At 36.3% G+C, this 13,459-nt stretch overlaps 1 protein-coding gene across 1 annotated transcript; it reads right to left on the reverse strand.

The window, feature by feature from the left end:
• Positions 1 to 8,211: 8,211 nt before the first annotated feature.
• Positions 8,212 to 9,165, reverse strand: LOC101551535 (olfactory receptor 8I2-like). Its single transcript, XM_004621737.2, has one exon. The coding sequence runs from the start codon at positions 9,163 to 9,165 to the stop codon at positions 8,212 to 8,214; it is 954 nt and encodes a 317-aa protein (XP_004621794.2).
• Between the last annotated feature and the right edge of the window lie 4,294 nt (positions 9,166 to 13,459).

Here is a 13,459-nt window from a genome sequence, read left to right on the forward strand (position 1 = left end):
TGATTTTTTAAAAAAGCTAAGAGTAGCTTGTATTTTAACTGAATCTGTTGCTAAGCACTATAAAATATGTAATAGTTCGTATTTAAGAAGATATCAGTTTGTTGACTTTAGTTTATCCTTTATTATGCCTAAGTTAAAAACATAACGTTTAAAATTATATAAGAATCTGCCAAAAAACATGCACTGCTGAACTGAAGACTTACAAATAGCTGAAACCCATGATGTCAAATATGCTTTAATTTAGCTATATGAAGAGAAGAAACATTAAAAATCAAAAACTGCTGCTCCATAAAAGAGAAATGGTGACATCAAATGAAAGGTGTTTCTAATCAGTATGATAAAGACACACCTTGGATCAAGAACTGTTCCTTTGAGTCACAGAAAATTATAGGGTAAAATATAAAAATTAACATGATTGCAATTCTGAAATATAAGAAATAAAGAAATGGAATAAGTAGATAATATAAAATAGTTGATGTTATATTTATGCATGAATCCAGTCTACTTGTTACTCATAAAGTACATAGAATAAAATATTTTAGTTTGATTTTTAATCTTAGTAAAATATTTTATAAAAATATCTCATGTATTTTAATGCATTCATTAGAGGTATAAAATTATATTTCTATTTTTCAACTAGACAATTCTAGCCTTAAACAAATTGGTGTGCCTGAGATAAGATAATTGTGGAAAGGTCAAGAACATTATATTGAATTGTAAAATCTGATAGTGAAATCTCAGAAAGAACATAAAAGAAAAAGTTACTTCTACTTTGAAAAAAGGAAAACTGATACTAACCAAGTTTTTCTGGTTCAGTTACAATATATCAATAAGTGCAGTATTTACTTTTAAGATCTGTGATAATATTAGTGTTAGTTTAATGTGAAATATGTTGCATAGAAATATGCATTTCAAGTTTTATTTAGTTTCTGCCGTGCAGGCAGGATACTCTTGATAGCTTGCCGGGCTCTCTGAGAGGGACGGAGGAATCAAACCTGGGTTGGCCAAGTACAAGGCAAATGCCCTACCAGCTGTGCTATCGCTCCAGTCCATTTTTTTTAAGATAAAAGTATTTATTGTATTATGTCTTTTTATATTGGAGAAAACTGAGATATAGACTAGACATATAAATTTATCAAGATCATAACACAGTTTATAAGATGTCAACTATTCACTCCAAGATTTCTGTTACTCCTGTTTTATACTATTTCCGCTTCAACTTATAGCAACCCCATTGTGTTCTGCCAAAAAATTTAGCACCCAGAAAAAATATAACAGTTGCATTTAAAATCAAATACATTTTAAGCAATTAGGCTTAGACTTTGAAAAAATGGTGCTACTCTAACGGACATTAGGTAATGAAAAAAAAAAGTTACTCTATTTTTCAATTTCTATGTTAGAGAATAATATTTTTCTTAGGTATCATATACTCAAAAGCTAATAGTTTATTAAGTTTTCTTCACTAAATCATTTATTTAAGCTTTAAGTGTACCCTTCAATTCATTACCTATTTTCTGAACATTATCTTTCATCAAAAAAATTAAATCAAAGTTCTAAATGATAAATTCAGTAATAAATATGTGTAGAAAATCCTATTATATTTCTTTTAAAATTTATTTCTGAAAAAAAATGTTATCTAACTTTAAGTGCAAATGTGAGTCAAGTAGAATCCTCTCTTAAATAAGAAGAAAGGTATTTGTTCTAAATTCAAAAACCAAAAGTGTAGTCTGTAAATTTTTTTATAAATTTATGTAAAACCTTTTCTCTTACCTGTAGAAATGAACTGGCCACTCAACTGAAGTACACTATAGTTTTTATAAGTTGGATTCATATCATCATCATCTTAAGTTGCTTTTAAGGTCATAGTGATATCCCTGAGAGAATTCACATCAATTCTTGGACATAAATATATGAAGATTTTTTGTTTTCAAAATTAAGTTAATGGCTCCGGTTAATGAACTACATGATAAAAGTAGTTACATGAGTAAACTTTGGCTTCTGGTCAAACTATGATCTCCCAATGGAAAAATAAAGATGAATCCACCTTGCTTTTTGCCTCTAATACAAAATGATCACTAACTAGTAACAGGATGATTTACTTACATTCTCAAAATTTCCAGTTTTTCTTCCTGAGCCTATACCTGGAACTTTTGTAAATCTCTGAGTATAATGAAATGATATATTAAATAATTATATAAAATTTATAATGATGTTATTAAAATGACTATTAAGAATGAAAACTATTTTATTAGGTTTACAGAAATTGGAAATCCTGTTTTATTATTAGAAAAGTCAAAGCATTACCTTTTATCTTCTTGACGTCTTTAACATTTTTAAGAACTGTTTCTTGGCAAAATGTTTGCATAAATCCAGGAAATATTTTTTTTCTCTTTATAAAATATAATTTGGGAAATCATTATACCACTGAGAGTTTATCTGCAATGTAATTAAATTATAATACTATTTCAGAATTTAATATCAACCACAACCCCCCAAAAAAAAGTAGTTTAATGCCTTGTTTAAAGGATTCCAACTTCAAAGGTTGAATAATTAACTCAAAATACACATGAACCTAATAGCAAGTAACAATTTCTTATAAGGCCTTAGCACGTGGGCTTAGAGAAGAGTGCATGGGAATGACTTGGGTTCAGTCTCTGGTACCAACAATGGTCCTCTGGATTCTACCAGGAGTGATCCCTGAACACAAACCAAATGTTAAGTTTTAAACATCACAGAATGTGGCCCAAACACCAAAATAAACAAATGAACAAATAAAATCCAGGCATTTGTCATACTAGCTTAATTTAAGAATTTGCTCAATTGCCCAAAATTGTGAGACTTACTCACTCTTTCATATCTGGCTATGAGTGCCTTGATGGATTAGAAACGTTATTAGCTATTGCAGTCCTGAGATTCTTATGGCTAAGAATATGAGTGCTGGAGAACAGATGACTGGTTAAAGAAATTTTGGTACACCTACACAATGGAATACTATGCAGCTGTTAGAAAAGATGAAGTCATGAAATTTGCATGTAAGAGGATCAACATGGAAAGTATCATGTTAAGTAAATGACTCAGAAAGAGAGGGACAGACATAGAAAGATTGCACTCATTTGTAGAATATAAAGTAACAGAATGGGAGACTAAGCTGACCTCACATGCTAGGTGAAGAAGCAGCTCTGGTAGAGAATGGATCACCAAGCAAAAGGTGCTAGGCGGGCCCACTAGGGATGGGAGATACGGGCTGAAAATAGACTACAGACCTAACAAGATGCCTACTTAATACCTCTGTAGCAAACCACAAAAAGAGAGAGTGAGCAAATGGGAATGCCCTGCCACAGAGGCAGGGTGGGGTGAAGGAAACAGGGTGGGGGATGGTGGGAAGAACGCTTGGTTCATTGGTGGTGGAAAATGGGCACTGGTGGAGGGATGGGCACTCAATCATTGTATGACTGAAATGTAAGCATGAAAACCTGAAAGTCTGTAACTTTGTCTCATGGTGATTCACTAATAAAAAAAAAATGTTAGTATAAGGGCAATATCTTTAACCAGACTGGGGAAATATAATATACCTTTTTTCTATTCTTATCTTTGACGGTTGCTCAGTCCCGCAAAAAAGAATCAGAATAGGGATGCAGGGGAGGGACACTGAGAGGAAGTGGACAGCCTTGGTGAAGCTGTGGTGTGGGAATATCTGATGTCCTACCATTAACAGTATTATAAATCATGATGCCTAAAATACAATAGAAATATTTTTAAAAAAATGTTTAAAAAGAATCTGTATAATCATATCCAGCATTACTTGGATTAGGCAGAATAGCTGACCACATTTATTAGTCCCTGTAATTATTTTGTAGATTATAAGTGAGATGATAAAAATCTGTTTCAATAACATGGTTTTCTCAGAGATCAGATAATGATGTCTTAGAGATCAGATCAATCAATTTTTGAAATGTGTGCTTGTAAATTAGACTGCGTCCTTAATTTTCAATATCTGGCAGTGGACCCATCTCAATCATTACAATTTGTAAATTAGATCACTTCTATAGTGGAGATTCTTTTCTTCAGTCTGATCCAATGGAAAAGACTTTTTTCATATCTGGGACTTGACATACACGAACACGCTGACTGGGTCATAATTAGCTCTATTGAATAGAGAATAATCAATGAAAATAACGACATTTATATACGAGGATAAAGTTAGTGAGACTTTGTTTAATTTTCTTAAACAGGTTGCTTCTATTGGGTCATGAGAGTTCATATTTATAATTTTTTCTCTAATAATAAAATAAAATAGAATTCCAGTTATTTCACTCCCATAATGACAGTCCTTCTTCAGGAAACACTACTAGCTTCATAAACCTATGAAGATGCTACAAGTTATATGCTTGTAGCATCTAATATCTAAACAAAGCTACAATTAGAATTTAATAGACTTTATGGTTTTCAGAATTTCTCCAAATCAAAATTAAATATCAACTGGGATATTGGAACAGCTTATATTACCAAAATTACATTCTGAATTTCTCTCTTATAACAGAACCTATTTATCCTCAATTGAAATCAAAATCTCTGATCCAAGTTTAGTGAGAAAAGTGTTCAAAATAATATCTATGGTCTAAAGTTAAATTTTATATTCCACCTGTCCTTAGACATCCCAATTATTAGAATGTCTTCTTCATTTTTTAATATGAAAAGGAGTTGAATTCTTCAAAACACTCACCAATAACAGGGAGATCACTATCAATGAATAAACATGGGAGCTGATTGATCCAGTGGGTAGAGCTATGCCATCCTGCCCTTGCTCTTTTAGTGGAAATCATTTGGTAAAGCATTGAGGGATCCTCTTTAACATTTTCTTAATTTTCACTGTATTCAATATTTTGCCTCATTTGTTTAAGCACTGTCACTGTCACTGTCATCCCGTTGCTCATCAATTTGCTCTAGCGGGCGCCAGTAACATCTCCATTCTTAGACTTGTTACTGTTTTTGGTATAATGAATATGCCACGGGTAGTTTGCCAGGCTCTACCATGCGGGAGAGATACTCTCAGTACCTTGCCAGGCTCTGCGAGAGGGATGAAGGAATTGAACCTGGGTTGGCCTCATGCAAGGCAAATGCCCTTACTCTCTGTGCTATGGCTCCAGCTCTTAGGTAATAGTCTGTAAACATCATGATGGAATTTATGTTTTATGGTTTGGGTTTTCTTTTGAGTTTGGTGGGCATTCCAGGTTGTTCTCTCAGGGCTTACTCATGGCTCTGTGCTCACGGATCACCCCCTGGCAGGCTGGGGGACTTTATGGGATGCCATGTATGGAACCTGCATTAGTTGCTTGAAAGACAAGCATCCTACTTGTTGCATTATGTTGTCAGCACTTGGAATTCGCATTTTTTAAAATTTATTTATTTTATTGAATCACCCTGTGGACGGTTACAAAGCTTTCAGGCTTATGTCTCAGTTATACATTGCTCGAACACCCATCCCTTCATCAGTGCACATATTCCACCACCAAAATCCCCAGTATACCTCCCACCCCTCCACCCCCACCCCCATCTTAATAGGTGATAAATTTCACTTCACTTTCTCTTTACCTTGATTACATTCCATATTTCAACACAAAACTCACTATTGTTGTTGGAGTTTCCCCCCCAAAAAAAAGAGCCCTGCTGAAAAGGAAGCATTTGATAATTAGTTTTCCATTGCTGAGAATGAAGAGATATGAAGATGTGCGGCCCCGATAGAGGCAACGCGGTTTGGGAGTTCTGTATTTTAGTATTTTAGTAACTATGCCCAGGGACATTTATGTTAGAAATTGCATCATTTCCCTTTCTGGGGCAGCATGGGGCTATGACTTATTTCACAGTCTAGAGACATTTCTGCAAGCAGCTGCTGGTACCAAAAGTAGTCTAGCTGGCCTCTAGATCGTGGTCAATCAGCCGCAGAGCGGTCACACAAACGTGTGGCCACCCAGGTCGAATCTCGACGGAGAGGGCGCCGTTATCGCCCTCGTCCTGAGATCACCCACGAGTCCCGCTGTTTGCAATGCATTCATACCTCTTTTATTTTTCCCCTTCCCACGCCTCCAAGTTCATACCTCCTTAATGGTCCTTACAAAATGGCAGGCTCCACGCCGTTTTTCCCCGAAAAGGGGAAAAAAAAAAAAGAAAGAAAGACCTTTTTCCTCGTTGGCCAGCGTGGGGCTATGGCTTAGTTCACAGTCTAGAGACATTTCTGCGAGCAGCTGCTGGTACTCAAAGTAGTCTAGCTGGCCTCCAGATCGCGGTCGATCCTGGAATTTTCATTTTGACACGGTCTGATTATCTTTGTAATTTTAGAGGTATTTATTATACTTAATTTTAAAATGTAGTTCTATTTTCCAAAACATATTTGATTTTGTAATTGTAACCATATGTGTAGATGTTTTTCTAACATCCATCTTTATTTATTTATCTTTATCTACTTCTACATATCTTCTCTAATAGCTTCTTGATATTTTAAGAAGGAAATATCATGTAGCAAATCCTGACAGGCTGTATTGCATTTGCTCAAATTATCAAATAAAAGTTCTTACTTATTTCTGAATAATTTTCTACCTATGTGTGTGAACATAAGAGTAATTCTGACTCTGATAGCAAAAAAACATATGATTTACATTATTTTATTTTCCTTCAATAGTTTTTTTTCTAAATTTACTGTAATATAACAAATTTTATTTCAAATGGACATTTTATATAAAGTGTATTTTCACATGCTAACAATAATGTGAAATAAATAACAAAAGTGATGACCAGTGAAACATGTATTTAACAGAATGAAAAACAATAAGCTCAGTTTATTTTGAAATATAATACATCAAGCATATTTTAAATCTTTTTGTCCAGTATAATAATAATAAGTAATTTTGAGCAAATTTCATAGACTAATGGAGATGCCTTTATAAGATTGACTGCATCACTGTTATCCAGTTTCTCATTGATTGCTCGAGCGGGGGCCAGTAAGTCTCCATTCATCCCTGTCAAGTGCTAGTGTAGCCCAATGGCGTCTGCTAGCTCCAGGAACCTGAAGAGCACATTCTTGTTATTGTTTTTGGCAAATTGAATACAACACGGGTATCTTGCCAAGCTCTGCCATGCGGGCCAGATATCCTCGGTTGTTAGCCAGGCTCTCCGAGAGCTATAGAAAATGAGTAGGGAGTGTCTCCCTAGATTACCTTCAGTAATTTCTAAGACCAAAGAAAAATTATTCTCCTTACAGGTAGAGTATTTACACAGAAGTAAGAACGTAACCAGTTTGTCCAAATTATTTAAAATCATTTCTAAGTAGCACAATTTTTATATACATATTTTCATACATATTTTCATATCCTAACAATTTAGAAGAATAGTATAATATTTTAAAAACCCTACTCAATATTATGTTATATTAAAAAGTAAATAAGGCATATTTATGAAAGAATTTTACAAAATTACATGTTGAGCATGTTATGCACTTCATAGTTGCTATGAAAAAGAAAAATATCATAAGCAACCTCTTCTCGCAGAGATATTACAATCTTTGGAAGCTAGGGCAATAGCACTGGGTAGGGCGTTTGTCTTGCACTCTACAGACACAAGTTCGATTCATGGCTGCTCGTATGGTCCTGAGCACCACCAAGAGTAACTCCTGAGTGCAGAACCAAGAGTAATATCTTTGAGTATCACTGGGTGTGAGCACCCCCCAAAAAAAGATAAAAATGATAAAAAAATAGGGGCTGGAGTGATAGCACAGCGGGTAGGGCGTTTGCCTTGCACGCAACCGACCCAGGTTCGAATCCCAGCATCCCATATGGTCCCCTGAGCACCGCCAGGGGTGATTCCTGAGTGCAGAGCCAGGAGTGACCCCTGTGCATCGCCGGGTGTGACCCAAAAAGAAAAAAAAAATGATAAAAAATACAAATTTTTTTTTCAAGTTTCTCGTGGACTTAATCTTCAGTTTCTTACCATATGCTTTTTAAATAACACTAGCTAAACTTTTTAATAACTAGTCAATAAAGCATGCAGAATATAAGAAGATCTGAGGAATACACCATATCCAATGACAATTTTGTACCAATGCCTGAGGAAATTTAATAAACTGGGTTGAAAATAAAGTGTTGCTTGTGGCCAGTACTTCCTCAAACCCAAATTCTCCTTAAATACACATTACTTAGCAATCACCCAAATGCATTTTGATTATAATTTCTGTAGATTTTTCATAGAAAAAATTTTTCTGTGCATTACTCTAAAAAAAGCATTTTTCACATCCTTGTTCCTCAGACTATAGATGAGGGGATTCAGCATTGGAATGACAATGGTATAGAACACAGAGGCCACCTGTGCCTGGGTCAGGGATAATGAGTTATCAGGCTGCAAATACGTAAACGTCAGGGAGCCATAGAAGATAGTTACCCCCATGAGGTGAGATGCACACGTGGAAAAGGCCTTCTTCCTGCCTGCTGCGGACTGGATCCTCAGGATGGCTGAGATGATGGCGATGTAAGTGACAGTGATAATGAGGAAGGGAAAAATAATAGTGCACCCAGCTAACACAAAGACCATTATGTCTGTACTGAATGAATCGACACAGGCAAGAGACATAAGAGCTGTGGTGTCACAAAAGAAGTGGTTGATGTTGGAACCACAGTAGTGCAAGCTGCTAATCACACAGGTTGGTGTGATAGAATTTGTGAAAGCAATTGCAAACGTAATCACTGCCAACCAGTGACACATTCTCTGTGACATAACTACTGAATACAGTAAGGGATTGCAGATTGCCACATAGCGGTCATAGGCCATGGAGCCAAGAAGAATGCATTCACTACTTGCCAAACTCACAAAAAGGTACATTTGAACAAAGCATCCAGCAAAGGAGATGGTTTTATGACTGGATTGGAAATTTACCAGGGCCTTGGGTGTTATTGTAGAGGAGTAGAATATGTCAATGAATGCTAAAAGGCTAAGGAAAAAGTACATCGGTGTATGAAGCTGTGGGTCCATTCTGATTAACACGATGAGACCAAGGTTCCCCAAAACAGTGAATAGATAGATAAAGAGAAATATCAAGAAAAGGCTGACATGTAGTTCAGGATGATTAGAAAATCCAGACAGTATGAAGAAGGTCACCTGAGTGAAATTGTTCTCAGCCATTCTTTCAGCTCAGGCCATTGGTAGAGCTGCTAAGACAAAAAAAGAACAGTAATAAGTATTCAACAGAAGTCTACACATCAGTTACCTGGGTAGACCGAGATATAATTTAATAGTAGCAGGTTGGAAAAAATGTTTACTAGCTTAAAGCTACTTGACAATTTAAAATTATTTACATTCACCCCACAGAAATCTGAAAGTTTGAAAATTCAACTTAGTACTTTTATAGATTATAGTTCTCTGATACATATCTAGAGTGACTTATTAATAGATTCACACAGAGGTGCAGCATCCTCTACACCACTCTATACTGGTTCCAAAATATACTGCAGTTAATACATCTTCATTTATAAAATATAAATCTAATATAAGCTAGACTTTCTTATTATATCTTTGTGGTTGTCTTTTTTATAAAAACCATTAGAGATTATTTCAATAGCTTAAGAGGATATTAATAGACACATTTAATGGCTCCTCAAGTAGATAAAAGTCTTGTTAAATTGTTTTAAAATGTATGTTTAAATGGTGTATTTTAAGATATACATTAAACAAAATAAAATAGAAACATCTTTTTATATTTAATATAACATAGTTATATCACACATTCAATGTAATGGTGAGCTCCGATCAATTATGAAATCAAACCATGTTAGAACTGGGTAACATGCTTCTTTCCAATACATAGTTATCTATAACATCTAGTGAGAACTCATGTACTATTGAATAAGAATTTCACCTTAATGAAATGACACAGAGCATTTTTCTCAACGCCAATTGAAATTTACAGAAATGTGAAAGCAGTATCTCTGATAAAAGTACACAGAGACATAGTCACAATTGTGGAAAGAAGATCCTTAAATTTAGACTTACCTGAAACAAAGGATACAAAGAAAACTTCCTTCTCTTTCAGCTTTCTTTTCTGCTACCCATGTTCAGTCTTATAATTAGACAGCACATAAGAGAACATATTGCTCAGTGGCCACAAAATTCACCATTACTTATTGCCATCTAATTCTTTGTGCCATATGTACAAGAGTAAATCATATGTAATGTCAACATGATGGCTTAAAATTAAAGATATCTTTACTGTTTATATGAAATCGTGATTGTCATTTAGTATGAGCACTATATCCTACAAAATAAGAATTTCTATTGTTAGGACAATGTTGATGATGGAAATTTTGGTAATATTTCTAAATAAGATATATATAATCTTAAATTAATATGGTATAGCTAATATAGGAATTATTTCCCTATGTCACTGAGCATTGATATTATATTTTAGCAAAAACTTGGCATCATATTCAGATTTAATTTTCTTCTTAGTCTTTTTCTAAAGCACTCCCATGATAAGAATTGTCTTCCAATATTGTCCTGATTGTAATATGTCAAGCAGTTGTTTTATATCAGGTCTACTCCTCAAATACTCAGACTTCTATAATAAAGGGTCTAGTTAATTAGCATCTTTGATCTCTTGAGATTTTAAGTTTAATTGTACCCAAGGTCCATTTTTAACTTTTCCGGAATGTCTCAAGTGGAAACAGTCCAAAATTCACATCACTCACTTTTGTACATATTGGTTTAAACCTAATTTAATACTCAAGGTATTCAATTTAAGCTGATAAGATTTAGTAATCATGTTTACTTTGATATTTATCATTAGCATAGATATGCATGTTTATAACCTCACTAAAGACATTATATAAAAATAGAATTCCTTAATGTTAGAGAATATTACATAACCTCTGTCTTTCTTGAATGTCTCAGATAATTCTAGCAAATTTAATGGAGCTCTTATGCATATAGTTTAAAACGTTTTCATAAATTTTGAAATTGTGTTGCTGTCCACATCAAAAATTTATGCATGTATGCAAACATTCAGTGATTTCTAGTGATTTCTAAATGAGAGTGTTACAAAATTATTGATCTATATAGAACAGTGAACACGAAACCCAGAGTATAACTAAAACTCATGTTCTCAGTTTTATGTTCAACATATGGGTCAGTATTTGTAAGAATTCAGTTTTTATTATTATTCTACTATTTCTTGATTATTCATTTATTTATTTATGGTATCTGGCCCATAGCTACAGGTATTCAAGACTTACTTCTGGATCTACACTTAGAAGTCACTCCTGGCTTTCAAACCATCTCGACTGCTGGGAATCAAACGTAGGTTCTCCCAAGGCCTTACTACTTCTCTGGTCCCTTTCTGTTTTATTATACTAGGAGTTTTTGGAGTCTCTGGCTCAACCTTCTTTTATTTATTTTGGGAGTTTGAGTCAGAGCCAGCTGTGATCAGGGCTTACTCTCTGCTCAAGTATCACTCCTGGCAATGTTTGGGGTACCGTATGTGGTGCCAGAAACCAAATCAGGTTCAACCACGTGCAAGGAAGTGCCTTAATCCACATACAATAAGTCCTGCTTGCTTATTTTATTCAGAATCTTACAATCATAAAGTTTCTGGTTTGATGATATATGTTTCAGTATACTGAAAATCATACTGTACTGCAAATCATAATGCCATAAATGAAAGAGTGTAAAAAAGAAAAAAAGTGCCTCTTATAGAGGTAGGTTGGAGGGTGGGAGGCTGGTGGGGGGAGGGAAACTGGGGACATTGGTGATAGGAAATATGCACTCCTGGAGGGTTGGGTTTTGGGACATTGTGTAACTGAAACCCAGTCATGAACAACTTTGTAACTGTGTATCTCATGGTGATTCACTTATGTAACAAATTATGACTTAGCAATCTTACATGGGTCCATTAAAGTCATTTTACAAAATGTTCCAGATCTATGAAGTATTGATTGACAGACTGCCAAATATTAGCCTCAGAGAACCTTATTTTAAAGATTTTTAGGCATTTCTATATATATACATTTCTATATATAATTTTATTATTCCTTTAATATAACATGTAGGTATATGTTAAGAATCAAACCTGGGTCGGCTGAGTGCAAGGCAAACACCCTACCCTCTGTGCAATCACTCCAGTGTATTGGGGAATAAAAGCTTGGGAGGATTCTCAACCAGGCACATCTGTACATCTGTGCTAGTATTGACAAGAGCCAGACCTGGGGGTTCTAGGGATGGAACTTGGGGTTTCCTGCATGCCAGACAGTGCTCCTGCTCTTTGAGTTTGCTTCCTCCTCGCTGGTCCCATATATATATATATATATATATATACATATATATATATATACATATATATAATATATAATATATAATATTTCCCTTTATGATGATGTGTCACACAGCTGCAAAGTGGCTGTGCGGTTCAGGAATATGTTCACTCATGCATGAGGCTTGACCCGAGCATGTGGAAAGCAGCCTGTAATGTGGAGGCACTGGGGTAGTGGAGGTCAGCTGCCGAGACTGGGTCCCTTGGGGCAGGGAGGGCTCTCACCCACCCCGCTCTGGGGCACCCCTGGTGTGGAGTCTGGTGGCATGGTTATGGGGGTCTCATCTTATCCTCCCTTCTGGAAGAAGCAGCTGTAAGTTCTGGAGGGTGGCCGATGAGGAGATTATCTGGCACCGGCAGGAGGTGGCTTATGGGTGTGACCCCTGGGTCCCTGGAGATTGGGGGAAGCAGGCAGAGGATCTCTGCTCCCGGGTCCCGTTGAGCCCAGAGTCCAAGATCACTAAGTTCCGCATTACCTGGGTTCTGTGGGACTTCGCTCATGTGTGAGGCTCGGCCTCATACATCGATATAATTATAATTAAATAAATATATAATTTATATATAATTTGAATGGGACTCTGTTCCAGGCCATCTCCCCTCCCCAAGGGACCGAGCCCCAGCAGCTGATCTTCACTACCCAACCGCCACCACACTCCAGTCTGCTTTCCGGAAGCTCTGGCCGAGCTCCACGAATGAATGAAGTCCCGAGGAACCCAGATAATGCCAGATAATGTGGAACTTTGTGACCTTGGACTCTGGACTCAATGGGACACAGAAGCAGAGATCTTCTGCCTGCTATCCAGTGACCTTGAGATCACACCCATAAGCCACACCCTGCCACACCCTGCTGGCACCAGATAATCTCCTAATCGGCCACCCTCCAGGTCTCAAGGCTGCTCCTCCCAGACGGGAGTATAAAATGAGGCCCCCATAGCCATGCCACTGGACTCTGTGCCAGGCTGATTTCACCTGGGGCACCCCAGAGGGGACGGGTGAGAACCCTACCCACCCCAGGGACCCAGGCCTGGCAGCCGACCTCCACTACCCAACCACCACCATGCTCCAGGCCACTTTCAGGACTGCGTGGCTGCAACACTCTATAAGATACTTCCTACC

The sequence above is a fragment of the Sorex araneus genome, chromosome 6 (assembly GCF_027595985.1).
Source record: "Sorex araneus isolate mSorAra2 chromosome 6, mSorAra2.pri, whole genome shotgun sequence".
NCBI lineage: Eukaryota > Metazoa > Chordata > Mammalia > Eulipotyphla > Soricidae > Sorex > Sorex araneus.